Raw genomic sequence first — 14,510 nt, 5'->3', positions numbered from 1 at the left:
CTTTTGGGTTTAGCATGGTTTACTAAGAAGGGACGCGGGTGGCGCTGTGGGTTAAACCACAGAGCCTAGGACTTGCCGATCAGAAGGTCGGCAGTTCGAATCCCCGCGACAGGGTGAGCTCCCGTTGCTCGCTCCCTGCTCCTGCCAACCTAGCAGTTCGAAGGCACGTCAAAGTGCAAGTAGATAAATAGGTACCGCTCTGGCAGGAAGGTAAATGGCATTTCCGTGCGCTGCTCTGGTTCGCTAGAAGCGGCTTAGTCATGCTGGCCACATGACCCGGAAGCTGTACGCTGGCTCCCTTGGCCAATAAACGAGATGAGTGTCGCAACCCCAGAGTCGGCCACGACTGGACTAATGGTCAGGGGTCCCTTTACCTTTTTACTAAGAGCAAGCAGAGCACACATTGCCTGATAGCTCATACAGTACTTTGCTCCTCCTGTAGTGTGAGCAGGATACACAAACCAGGAAGTCTTGGCCTCCCATTACATCTGAACCATGGATCATGGTTTGCTGCTCCCCAACAAGCCATGATCAACAAGTCAACACCAAACTACGGCTCAAGTTTGTGGCTTAGGGAGCCACAAAATGGGAATCCAAGAGTTCTGTTTGTTTATTCCATTCTCTCCAGGGAAGGGGTCATCAGACTTATTCATAGACAGTCTAGTTTTTTAGGATGTGCAAACGCTGCCATTGTTTCTGTCCCTCATCCATTTTATCCTATCAGCTAGTTCTGAGATAGGGCATAATTAGCTTTGGGCTAATCAACATCCCTACGGATTTTCATGGCTGAGGATTTAAACCTGGATCATCCAACACTCTACTCCCTGGGAAGTTTCCTTTGCCACTGTAGACATAACAAGTAGCCAGTGGCAGAAGCTTTTTATCTTGCAATGTTTACCAAATATAGTGTCAGGTATCATCACCAATGTTGTGCTGTGCCCATGTACTCCTGTTCTAGGTGTCAAGACATTTAATCTGCCAAGTATGGATCTGAAATAGAGCTGCCATTTAGGAAATTAGATTGCCAAAGGTCTTTCGCTTACTCCAGGGCTCTGCAAATTGCAGTAAACGTCCAATGGTACATATAATTGGTAGATCTTTCTCCCCACGTCATCTTAGCCAAAGGCCAATGAAACTACAGTGGTGCCTCGCAAGACGAAAAGAATCCGTTCCGCGAGTCTCTTCGTCTTGCGGGTTTTTTCGTCTTGCGAAGCAAGCCCATTAGCGGCTTAGCGGGCTTAGCGGATCAGCTGATAAGCGGCTTAGCGGATCAGCTGTTAAGTGGCTTAGCGGCTTGGGAAAAAGGAGGGGAAAAGGAAAAAAACCCTGCAGGAACTCGCAAGACATTTTCGTCTTGCGAAGCAAGCCCATAGCAAATTCGTTTTGCGAAGCACCTCCAAAACGGAAAACCCTTTCGTCTAGCAGGTTTTCTGTCTTGCGAGGCATTCGTCTTGCGGGGCACCACTGTACACAGAAAGATGGCAATAAGCCAGCCACTGCTTCCCCTTTGCCCTTCAGCAATTTGCAAAACATTTTTGGATTAGAGAACTTTTGCAAGGTACCATATGCAAGGTGAATCTTGCATACTGGTAAACTTTTCCACAGCCCTTCCAAAACTGAAAAGCACATTTTCTTTAAGGCAAGCCATTGGAAGTCTTATTTTTAAAGATGGCAAAAGACTCGCCCAAGGCAAGTTCAAGGCAGTCTGAGGCAGAGGTGAGGCAATCTCTCAAATGCATGTCCAACTCCGAACTGAATTACCTTGGCTGTCAGGTCCAAGACACATTTGGTTGTTTGACTACTCTCCTAAGGGCCTGGTTGGCTTTTTTGTTTAAAAGTCAGGTTTACCAGGAGTGGCAAAGAAACTGAACATCTGTTAGATTCAAATAACAAGATTCCCATCCAAGTGGGCCTCACCAGAGATTACTGCAACAAGGCAGAAGAGTGTGTGTAAGAGAGAAAGAGAGAGACAGAGAGAGAATGTGAATGAGTTCTGAAGTCTCTAGTGAGCGGTACAGGAGAAATGAGTTGTGCTATTTTTGTTTGCAGTCAGAAAGCATCAGATCCTGTGGAAGCCATTAGCAGTCAGTCCACCCAGACATATCAGTTGAAAAATATTTTTCAAATATGTGCTATTTATAGTGCAGCATCCTGTGTCAAGAATAACTCAGATTACAACCGGACACTGGAGCATTGGTCAAAAGCATTTAGGCACATTTAAATATTCCCAGTCTGCAACCTTTGAAGGTAGGCATGATCAGCTGATAGCTTCTAAAGCTTCCAAGGCAATTCTGTGACAGCCTTTGCCATAAAAATGTCATATCAGCAACAAAATCAAGAGCTAATCTAAGCATATTGCTGCCACACCTGAAATGACATTAGCCTGAAAAACACATTTACAGCAACAGTAATAATAGCAAGGTGCCAAGATATTCACTGCCCACAAAATCCTGCACCTGCAGCCCACATTCTGCTGCTCACCTTCCTCACTCCTTACCTGAGCTTCTTCTGCCCGAGAAGAATCATTCCCCAGCAATGGCTCTGCTGTTGGCGCTTGAATGGTAACAGATTTCTCTGATCGGCTTCCATCTTTACTTCGTGGTGATTTGTGCCTGTCCCGACTTCTTTTTCCATTTAAAAAATAAAAAGGAGAAAATGTTTCACATGCTGATTGTTCTGTCCTTCAATGAACAGTATAAAAGCAGACATACATATTTATACTTATACACAGGGCATTTTTTCAGACAGAACTTGTCAGAACTCAGTTCCAGTACCTCTTGATATTCTAAGAGAATGAGTTCATGGTGAGTTCCGGCACCTCTTTTTCTAGAGAAATAGCACTGCATACACACACACACACACACACACACACACACACAAATGTCAATGAAATAAAACGAATTGGCATGCAAAGGCTTTTCAAGTGTTCCCAAGAAGAGAAAGGGCCACGTTGCATAGCCACCCAATTCCTCAGGAGGTCTAAGAAGATTATGAGGGAAGTGCGGTATAGCATTGCTGTGAAGTATCACCTCAGTAAGGAAGATCTGAGGAGATCTTATTTCATTAACCTTTGGTGACCTCACTGGCAACAGGTCATCCATAATCTGCTGCCTCCAACAAGCACTTCTGGGGACATTGCATGGCAAGCCCTTCAAATATTCTGGAATCTGGTTGACAGCTCTCACTTAGGAGTCTATATACACACACACAAACACACACACACCCCACAAGGGCAGCCGCAGCAGGATGAGAGTCTTGGCAGGCTCAAATTCTCCCATCTGTACAGAACTGGAATCTCGCACCAACCCACACATACGCTAACCATCGCTGGCAGCCAAACTTAAATTTCTCTCTTGTCCAAGGTTCAAAACATATCCAAGACAGAGAACTTCTGGTCAGGCAGTAAGTTGTACTGCACTGGGGCTGTCAATCTGGGGAAAGCCCAGCATTTCAATGGTATAATTTCATTTCTTTTAAAAAAACTTTTATTTAGTTTCTTGAGCTGACAAATTCACGTATGACAAAGTAACTTTTCCCTCCCTCAGAACTGCCTGAGGCCTTTTTTGAAACAAAATAAAAAAATTCCTTCCAGTAGCACCTTAGAGACCAACTACGTTTGTTATTGGTATGAGCTTTCGTGTGCATGCACACTTCTTCAGATACTGAAGCCTTAGTATTAGGCAGAATAGCTAATACCCTACAAGTCCAACATTTCCTTGATTGACTATGGCTTTGGCCAGTAACTTACCGAAAGCAGCTGTTGACTTAATTTATCTTCCTCACTTGGGCATCCCTGTGACTAGCAGTTAACCATGGTGGTTAGAAGAAGCAAGAAAGTGTTCCTCTCTAGCACTGAAGGAACAGATTCCAGAACACTTATTCCGGGTATATAATGATGGCCAATACAAATTCAGATCTTTTGACTGATGGTGTCTGTGTACTGCATTATTTGGTAGCTTACATTTCAAAAGATATGTATTTTCCTTTTAACATATCTTCCGAGCAAGGCTCAGGGTTAGGGCGTTTTCATGGTAGCAGGGGCACTGCATCCCTGATTGCCACCAGGGACAGGCAGGGGCGTGGGGAAGGGTGTGTGGGCATTGTGCCCCCTCAAAAAAATGTGCCGTGGGTGGGGAGGGCTATGGGGCAGGGCATGCCACCGGAGTGACCCCTGCCCTGCCCAGTGCTGCAAAACAGACACACTGACGGCGCCCCGTGAGTCCAGCGCTGTTTTGCAAGAGTCACAAAAATGATGCTGGGCATTCTTCTCAGCTACCCTTCCCAGCTGGAGGGAGCCGCGAAAAGAAGAAGAAGAAGAGTTTGGATTTGATATCCCGCCTTTCACTCCCTTTAAGGAGTCTCAAAGCGACTAACATTCTCCTTTCCCTTCCTCCCCCACAACAAACACTCTGTGAGGTGAGTGGGGCTGAGAGACTTCAAAGAAGTGTGACTGGCCCAAGGTCACCCAGCGGCTGCATGTGGAGGAGCGGAGACGCGAACGCGGTTCCCCAGATTACGAGACTACCGCTCTTAACCACTACACCACACAATAGCTCATGGTGCCCTCCCTGCAAGCAGCGCCACTCGCAAAAGCAGTGCTGGGTTCGCAGGGGCCAGGCTGCACACCTGTTGCTTCAAGGACACAACAGCTCGAGACACGGCAAGGCGCCATGATGTGCCCTCCCCCCAAAAATAAACAGGGCCTAGGGTGATGGCCCCCTCAGCCCCCCCCCCACGCTATGCCACTGCTTGGTAGAGCATTGTTTCAAGGGATGGGGAACAAAGTAAGAGAGTTAGGACAGCACTCAAAGAGAGAAACGTAAGTGACATAGAGGGAAGGTACAAGTTAAGGGAACAGCTACTGGGAAGTGATTCTGCACAAAAGGTCAAGAGAGAGGAGGGTCAGAGAGAGTTGGCAGAAAAGAAAATTATTTGTTTCAGAATACTCCTGCTCGATCCTTAATGATAATCAACACCACTTGAAACAAGTATCTTGTTACCCACCTGTAAAGAATTACGTCTCCTGTAGTAAAACAGATAAAGACTCAGGCAAGTCAAGGAGCACAGAAACCCCTTCCCCTGAGAGACGATGTCTAAATTCAAGGGGGCCTATGGACTTCTGAAACTATATAGTTAACTGTCTTTTTTTTTTCTTTTGTCAAAGTTGAAAAAGGAAAAATGGATCAATGGACCTGGAACCAAGTAAGAGAGTAGGGAGAGAAACTTAGTGAAATGGAGAGAAGGGCGCAGATTACGAGAAAAGCCATTGGGAAGTGATTCTGCACAAAAACTATAGAGAGAGACCAGGTGGATCAGAGAGAGTGAGGAGTTGAAAAAAAGCTTGTTTAGAGATGGAAAGAAGATAAAGCTCCTAGCAGAGAAGAATGGCAGATCAAGTTGATGGATTACGCCAAAATGACCGGAAGAATCAGAAATCAGGAAGACCAAAAATATAATAAGGGAAAATTTGTAACTTATCTTAAAAACCATTCTAAACAGTTAAAATCATTAGTAGGATTGGAATACCACTTGTAGTTTAATGGTGAATTTTAGACATAATGGAGAGGTAAAAGAAGTTGGATTATCATAAAATATGCAGGAGGAAATGATTAACAATAGGACCCACAAAGGGGAGGAGGGAAGTGCAAGAGATTCTTTGGAATCTTGTTTTTATGTGGCAAGTTGGACATGTGACTGAAAAATTTGTTTAAATAGTTGTTTTATAATACATAGTCATTTTGATATGCATTGATAACGGACACCACTTGAAAGAATGACACCTCTGGGATTTCCCACCTCCACAAATTGTTAGATGTAGTGTGGACTGGACAAGCTTAATTAAACCTGGCACAAGTCCCAGTTTGGCCTGCAAGGCACACCATGTCCAATTGCCGCACTCCTAACGTTCTATGTGACGTCAGCCGTGGGGAAGGAACAGAGGCGTCTACGAAGGGGCTATCAGGAATGTTCCTTACAGGGACCCCCACTGGGGCTGGAAGCCTGTCTCCAAAGGGGCATGTTCTAAGCACAGATCAGCCGATGGGCAGCTGAAGCCAGTTTTACAGGAATCCGATTGAATTCAAACCACTTGCTGAAAACAGAGCGGTTTCCTCCTCTGCAAACTTCAAACGGACTTTAAAAGGAATCACTCAAACCAACAAGCACCAGTTACAGCAAGCCCCTTTGGAAATACGTTTTATAGAAAATCTGGGGCAGGGAATTACGCGACATCTGTGGTTCCCAATTAGCTAATTACTGAGGACCCCCGATTTTTCAAAAGCCAAGCCACGGACACTCCCCCCCAAACGTTTTGAAAATTTTGATAACTCTATGGTAGTTACCTCGGCAGTACCGGAAGTACCGGAATGGGTTACTTCTGGGTTTGGTGGTCGCACATGCACAAAAGGGCTAAATCACACTTTGTGCAAATTGCAACCCGCGCATGCGCAGACGCGCCGCTGAGGTTGCGGACGCTGCGGGTTGCGAATGTGCATCCCGCCTGGATCACATTCGCAACCCGAGCATCCACTGTATATATGTCCAGCGATGTAGCAGAATATCACGATGTTTAGCTGCTGATATAGCACGATGTTGAAAACCAGATGTTGCTCATCCCTAATCTGTTCCTTATTAGGAAAGCCGCTCCGCCTCAGTGCCAGGGGAAGGAAGTGCCACGGCGCCTTGAATGAGGGCGATCAGCCGCCCTGTTCTCCGTCAGCGTGAGGGAAGGCAGCTCAGATCAGCAGCGTGCTGAGATCATTGTGTGACATCGGCAGTGCCTTGAAATCAGCTGCCCTGCTCTCCCTTGCGTGAGAAGTGATATATTGCTGCATATTGCCAGGTCAAAATTGTTATCGCAGTGCGATTTCAAAACCGATTTTGGCCAATACAGTGGTGCCCCGCAAGACGAATGCCTCGCAAGACGGAAAACCCGCTAGACGAAAGGGTTTTCCGTTTTGGAGGTGCTTCGCAGGACGAATTTCTCTATGGGCTTGCTTCGCAAGACGAAAATGTCTTGCGATTCCTGGGGGTTTTTTCCGCTCCTCACCCCCTTTTTCTAAGGCACTAAACTGCTAATAGCCTTTTAGCAGCTAATCCGCTAATCCCTTAAGCCTTTAATAGCCGCTAATAGCCGCTAAACCGCTAATAGCGCTAATCCGCTAATGGGGTTGCTTCGCAAGACGAAAAAACCGCTAGACAAAGAGACTCGCGGAATGGATTCTTTTCGTCTTGCGAGGCACCACTGTATATTGAAAAATCGAACAGTGCCAAAACATACATAAACAGTGCTAAAACAAACATAAAAATTTGATATTACCATGCAAAAAATGACAAAAAATCAGTTGGGGGAGGCAAGGGATGGGGCCGCAGACCCCCCTGGGTGCATTCCACAGACCCCCATGGTCCCCGGACCCCTAACTGGGAACTACTGGGCTACTTCAAACTTCTGCAGCAAACAGGAAGATTTATAGGCCTTATGGAAGAACGGATGCCTTTTTGGACTATTTAAAGAAAGATTACAGCATGATGAACTCGTGAGCAGGATTTGAGCTATGAGCAGCAGAAGTAATTAGATTATAATATTGTGGTTATGATCTGATTATAGAATACAGGATGCAGCAGAAGGGGAGAAACAACAACTTCTTGGGAAATGGGGTAGGAAGTCGACAAAAATAAGGGAAAATACAAAATTGTTTAAAATGGTGAAATGGAATAAAATATAATTTTAAAAAGGGAATATTTATAAGACAACTCCAGACACCCTTGGAGGAGGAAACTTTTCTAGCTCTGTAAGTGACCAAGGCTGTCTCATTGCCAAAAGTAGGCCTGAATCTCACTTGTGAGATTCCAGCCTACTTTTGGCAATGAGACAGCCTTGGTCACTTGCATAATGACCTATGTTGGGAAAAGGAGAGGGGTAATAAGCCTTGATCTCTTGGTGCCTTTGAATCCCCCTCACCATGGTATTTGTCTGAGGAGACTGAGTTGGGAGCAGGGGGCAATGTTTTGCAGTGGTTCTGCTGCTACAGCAAATGCAGGGCCACAACCTTAAGGGGATACCTAATTCCACTAACAGTCCATCCCTCTTCCTAGGGAACTCTGGGAATTGTGTAGCTGGGGCCTTAGGTATTGCAGAAAGTGGCAATATGATGGAAGATGGCAAAGGGAATGAGGTATCCTGACTATGTGGGTCAAAAGCATTATAATGCAAAGGCCACATCCTAACCCCTATATCATGGGTGGGGAACCTGTGGCCCTTCAGATTTTGCTGGACTATAATTCTCATTACCCGGACCACTGGCCATGCTGGCTGGTACTGATGGATGCTGGACTCCCAAGAACATCTGAAGGGCCACAGCTATCCCCATTCCAGTCCTGTGTGGAACCAGAGACACAATAAGCAAAGAAAGCATTCAGGGCTCTCCCATAGACCGTGCTCTCTTTTTGTGGATTTGTGCTGGAGCATTCACCAAGACAAACAAGTTTCATTACACAACTGAAGGAAGAAGGCAGATTCTAGACCAGATCTGCGATAAAAGTATTCATACCCTTGTCTCTGGGCCTTTTTGGAGTGACCTGAATAGTGGGAATATCCAGAGTAGGTTGACTCGGTATCCATGGTGGAAGAGAAGCCGGGGAACAGAAGACCAAGGCACCCAAGCAGGCCACTAAGTCCGAAGAAAGCGTTTTGGTGGTTGACTCCGATTTTCGATAATCCGCCCAAAATTTTGAGAGAACGGTAATTTCAGTCTTCAGTTCTAGGGAAGCATCCTCAACATAAACCTAGGGAAGTAAATAATAATAATGAGATGGACTATTAAACACAAACAAATACTAGGTTCTCCTGCAGTGGTGCTTTCCCTGCTTTTGGGGATTAATATTCAAACACTCTGAACCTGGGGTGCCTTTAATAGTTGTGTGTTGAAAATAGGGCTGCCATACGTCTGGATTTTCCCAGACAGAGCCAGGAAACGGGCTTGAAAATGCCGTCCAGGTAGAATTTCTCAGAATTTTTTCTCACGATGAGAGGACAATTGTTACATCTGCTGAAGTTTCCATGCAATTTGGCCCTTAACTATCTGAACATATGAGTAAAGAGGATGAAGTCACACCTAGATCTGCTGTACTCTGATCAGTATAGCACTATAACATGCTGTTGTTCAATTTGAGGTTTCTCTTGTGCATTTTCTTAATCTTGGATTGGTGATTTTTACCTTGCACACTGGAAGGGCAGCATCTGAATTTAGGAAGTAATCATTGCGATTTTCGAAAGCTTTTGGTTTTGTTTAATGTGCTCAAAAGATGACTGAAGGGGGAGGGAGACGACTGAAGGAAGGTTGTGTTTTACAATGGCCCATACAAAAAATAAGACCAAAAAATGAAATGACCATGTAGCGGGCAAAGAAACTGCATACAAGGTGGATAAACTTTTTTTAAAAAAAATATCACTGAGACAGTATAAAGTCAGGATACATTTAGAGTGAGGGTCACAACCAAGAGAAGGGTCTGTTATCAGAATGCTGCAGCCAGGACTCTGGAGACACTAATCAAAACACAACCCTGCTGTATCATTCAGGACCTGCTAAGGCAATGCAGCAAAGCCTTTCTTATTGATCACCTGGTAGAACTAAAAGTAAAATGTCAAACTAATTTAAGGTTCACTGTGGTCTATGCATGTCAACCTAAACCATCTCTGAACCAGCATTCTGTGTGAACCAGACCACAATGGTTTGGATAATCATCTCTGCTCAGTAAGCTGAGATACGAACCAACAAGACTTCTGCCCATGCAAATAGCTCTTTTGGTCCTCCCTTTGTGTCATGAACAATCAAAACAAGAAGTCTATAATTAGCCATAATTACCATTTTGTCTGAAGCATGATTTGGATCAAGCCAGGCTATTATCCGAGACTCGCTATTCTGGGAGTAAGCTCTACTCAACTCAGTGAGACTTACTTTTGAGTGAACACGTCTGCACCATGCTCTAACCAACTGAGCTAAGTTGCTTATCATATATAATTGCACTGTAAACCATGGTTTAAATTTGGTTCTATATCTTGCCTTGTTTCATGGCTGGTAACCGCAGTCCCCCGGTTCAGATTAAATGGGGAACTATAGTTCTTTAGACGCTTCCTGACTTGACAGCTCACATCGCAAAGGGAGGGGCAAAGGAGCTACATGTAAGAAGCAAAAGGCTCATTATTAAGCCAATATATGATTCAGTGTAGGCAATGACAGAAAGCGCTGAAATCACCTTGGTCTGCATTGGAGAGGGAAGCTGGAAGCTTAACTAAAAATCTAAAAATATAAAGTTTAGGAGTTAAATTGGTTGGGAAGCATTACAAATATTTATTAGAACAACAAATAATCTTGTGACATTTGGTGTCAATGAATATAGTGAAAACTATGTGAGGCAAAGTGGTCTGGCGGTTAAAGAGCTTGCCAGCATCTCTGAAGGCCATGGGTTCAAGTGCTGCTTATTCTCACACTGGGTGGTCACCTGCAATTCACTCAGCAAAGAAGCAGTACGTGAACTAATGTATCTAGTATCTTGATTCCTGCATTGCAGAGGGTTAGACTGGATGACCCTTTGCCTACCTTCCAAATCTACAATTCTATGATTCTATTTCTGAGTAAAGGACTGCATTGTTACTATAAGGTTTCATGGACATCAGATGCATTAATGTTGCTTAAGATTCTAACATTGTTAATATTAGTGCTTTCATAAAGAACTTCTGAAAAAAAGTGTTTGCGCTGCTTATTCCAGTCTCTATTCTATACGCAAAAGCACCCTAACCAAACCCGAGTGTGTTTTGCCACCAATTATTAACATCCATCTGCAACTTGTGTGTGTAATGCTGGACTATCCTGCAGCTGCTGCCCTCTGCTGAAAAGCAGAACTGCTTTGCACCCTCAAGAATTAAACACTGAGCACTAGAGCTGAATCGCTCTTCTCCATGAACGCTTATGGCACAATAAATTTTCACTTGGTCTTTGAAGTCACACTAGACATTTTCCCCCTGATTGCTTTAACAGACTAACATATCAACCTCTCTGGAGCTGTTTCTGTTATAAGCTTTTGAATGAAATGGAACTAGGTATCTCTTCTACCACCATTTCTGTAGTCAACGAGACAAGCTTCCTCTTGATGATGCCCAATTTAGTTTATTATCTAAGTGGTCCAGACAGCAGCTGCGATGGCACCCACCTTGAGGAATGATCTCCCTTCCGAGTTCCATCAGGCACCAGCTATTTCAGCAGATTTACAGCAAGAGGCAAAACATCAACTCACCTAGGCATTTGTAAGGTTTTTCCACCTTCCTTCCCAAACCCTGGATGCTATAGCTGTATATTTTGTGAACCAGCATGACATTACTTTTAACTAAGGGTACTGTGTAAATAAGTTATGCAAATAAAGTGTAATAATATTCTTCTTAGGCAGACGTAACTCACAACAATACATTACTAAAGGCACCCAACAGCACAAGCTCAGAGGTTTTTGAAGGATATTCCCTTCATAAAATTGAACATAACTGATTTCTTCCTTAAGGCTTTACAGTCTTTTCCAGCTAAACAGTCTCAACTGAGACTATTAAATTGGCACACAGGGCTACCTTATAGATGCAGTATTTTCGAACTTGCACCAAACAGCTTGTTTTTACTTAACACCAGAGTTTTACGGGGCAACACACTTTCCATTCATCAAGGGAATATTTTCTCTACTGCAGGAAAGACCTGTTGAATCACTGGTTGCATGCAACCTAATTCTATGCATAATATCTAAGCAGATTCTGAGACACACTGGTGTATAACCCAGAACCCACAGTGTAGCTAAGTATTTGTGCAGTGGATTGATTTCTTACATTGTCTTTTCATGCTGATATTTTTGCATTTCCTACATGGAACTCACTCATACAATCAAACAACGGCTTTAGAAAGTACCTAGCATTACTGCAAGAAATCTTGCAATCCCAAATCATAACCAGCACTAGACGTCTGCCCAAGTTTCCAAGCAACCTCCAGGATAGGGTGTTGCTCAAGGCTTTTGCCTGGAATTAGCCTATTTTGGTTAATGACTCCCTAAAACACCATTCACTTTGCAGTAACTGTGCCTGTAAAGGAAGGAATGTGGGAGGAACCAGCCTTCAACAATTCCCCTCGCCAGGCTCACTATGGCAACTTGCGGTGGCACCTCCTGGTAAGCACGACAAGCAGCCAGCATTCCTCCCAACTCTGGAGCTGCAGAGCTGGGTGGAGATCATCTCGGCAACTACACAGTTGTCCCTGCTGAAAGTGGGGAGGAATCTTTCCGTCCAAAGCTCCAAGGGTAGGAAGTGGTTGCCAGCAACCTGGCTAAGGTGGCGCAAAGGGTCAACCTGGAGACCTCCCATGCCAGCAGCATCCAGTTAGCCACGCTCCCTGTCCTTCCCAGCTTCCAAAGTTGTGAAGACGGCTGGAAGTTGTTTGGCAGCTGCATGGCAAAGGCAGCTGAATAGCCTTGGCCAAGCCGACCAAACTGTTGCCTGCCCACCCCTGCCACCTTTCCAGCTTGATAGCAGAAACAGCAGATGGATGCTGCTCCCTGAAAGTGCTCTCACTTTCCAGGAGAGGCTCCCAACTGTCCCAGGAAGGGTGGACAAGGGTGGGTGGGTGTTGCACACTGCAGCTTGAAGGCAGCAGTGACACTCAGCCCTGCATGCTTCCTGCTGGCCTTGCAAAAGGCCCCTGGGGCTGGGGGTCCGTTGCCACGAGGTGCCCAAGCAACAGTGCCCCAACCAGAAGGCACTGGCTGCCCTTCTCCCTACAGATCCCTGCAGATCAGGGCACATCTCCACTCATTAAACAGGGTGCCTCAGCTAATGCTGCCTGCACCCCCGGAGTTGGCACCAGTCTGTAGCATGAGGTAAAAGCAAGCCATGCCCAGATGCAATGGCAAGGATGCGTCCAAGCTAGCAGAAAAAGTAGCCCAATGGGTTACTCTGCAAAGCGGATGACAACTTGATCTAGCCCAGAGCTCAAGCAACACAAATTCAGAAGCTGCGCTTCCCGGCCGCTGTCGCCCCCCCCCCCCCCCCGGTTTGGAACAGCCCCCCCCCCCAGCCCCGGGCTCACGGGAAGCGGCAGCCAGGCCTGCTCCTCCAGCGAAAGGGAGAGGCTGGCGCACAGACCGGCACTTTCCCTCCCGGCTGCCAGAAAGTGCAGTCGGGCCGAGGGCGGCGGGGGGAGCTGGGCTGCCGCGCTCCCTTCTCACCCCGCTGCGCAACGGGACAGGCAGAGGCAAGAGGGTCTCCCCCAAGCCCCGCACCCGCGGCTCCCGGGCGCGCAGAGGAGGATCGCGCCGGGCTGGCGGACGGGTCCCTGCCCGGGCGAAGGAGCGGGAGAAGCCGCGCCCTGGAGCGGGAGGAGAAGGAAGAAGGCGACTGACCTCTCGCCCGCCCGCCGCCGCGCCATCCTGCAGCTCCCGGTGGACGGAGCGCGCAACGCGCCAGCCTCCCCGCTCGCCCGCCCGCCGCCGCCGCCTCCTGCTCCGGCTCAGCTCCAGGCTCCGACTCGGCGGCTGCAGCGGCGCTTTCCGCTTCCTGTGCCCAGGACGGCGGCGGCAGCGCCCCGCCCGCCCGCCGCCGAGACCAGCCCTGCCTGCCTCGGCCTGCTCGGAGCGAAGGCGAGCCTGGCCTGGACGGAAGGAGCGCTCGCCGCGCAGGACTGCCAGGGCCGCTTCCCGGCGGAGAGACAGGGGAGGCGGCGGGGGGGAGTTGCCGGCCTCTCTGCGGGAGGTTGGGAGAAAGAGGTGTAGCCCGATCGTGTGCATGCTTATGAACGGCGAGCCAGCCCCGCGCTGCTGTGCGCACGCTCTCCCAAAGTCGGGGCTAGCAGGATCAAGAAGAAGGCTGCGCTTGAACAGTGCTCCTTTGCAAGCCTCGGCGGCGCGCCTGGGCGCGGGCTGCCCTGCCAAAGTCACGGGTCCGGGGCTTCCTGGCGCCGCCATGGAGAAGGGGGGTTCTGAGGGATGCCCCCTCCGGATTTTGTGGAGCATTCCCTCCAGATCCGGAATCCCCTGCTCTGGAGCTTGTGGCGAGTAGGCATCACTAAGCTCCTGCAAACTATCTTGAAGCTTGTTACCAAAAAAAGTTGCAAATACAAATCAATACGCTGCTGTTAAGCAACCAGCAATGCAGCCCAGTTTTATTTAGGGTTCTTACTTATTCTCTCTGGCCTCAGAGAGAGATTCAGATAAGCAACTTGCTTCTTCAATATGCTGGCAGCCTCAGAGAGCGATCCAGGGATGAGTTCAGTTTACATAATATTGAAAAAAAGACTCCACCCTTTTTTCACAGCTTTGTGCATGCGCCTTTTGCGCCTTTTGCACTTGCTACAGTTCTCTGCAAGTTTAAACTATTAAGTTTCATACACGAGACACACAAACATAGCTTTTTATGCACATTAAACGTAACTTTTACAAGAATTACAGCTGCAAACTGCCCAGTACACAGTTACAGACCACATCACTTC

At 46.9% G+C, this 14,510-nt stretch overlaps 1 protein-coding gene across 6 annotated transcripts in view; it reads right to left on the bottom strand.

Annotated features, from left to right (window-relative positions):
* Positions 1 to 14,267, bottom strand: part of VANGL1 (VANGL planar cell polarity protein 1) — a 45,182-nt gene extending 30,915 nt beyond the window's left edge. Inside the window, exons 1-3 of one of the 6 annotated variants that reach the window (XM_083420156.1) lie at positions 14,201 to 14,267; positions 8,550 to 8,784; positions 2,498 to 2,624 (exon numbers count right to left, since the gene is read on the bottom strand). In XM_083420156.1, the coding sequence (XP_083276282.1) occupies positions 2,498 to 2,624; positions 8,550 to 8,620 (198 nt within the window). In that variant the 5' untranslated portion in view covers positions 8,621 to 8,784; positions 14,201 to 14,267. Of the gene's footprint in view, positions 1 to 2,497; positions 2,625 to 8,549; positions 8,785 to 10,254; positions 11,349 to 13,264; positions 13,920 to 14,200 lie in introns of those variants that run through there. The other 5 variants (XM_083420154.1, XM_083420157.1, XM_083420152.1 and 2 more) reach the window with 5 other exon arrangements.
* Positions 14,268 to 14,510: the final 243 nt, after the last annotated feature.

This window comes from Podarcis tiliguerta (assembly GCF_965153285.1).
Source record: "Podarcis tiliguerta genome assembly, chromosome: 17".
Lineage (NCBI taxonomy): Eukaryota > Metazoa > Chordata > Lepidosauria > Squamata > Lacertidae > Podarcis > Podarcis tiliguerta.
The sequence above is the reverse complement of the archived record's forward strand: the minus strand, read 5'-3'. Positions and strand labels throughout refer to the sequence as shown.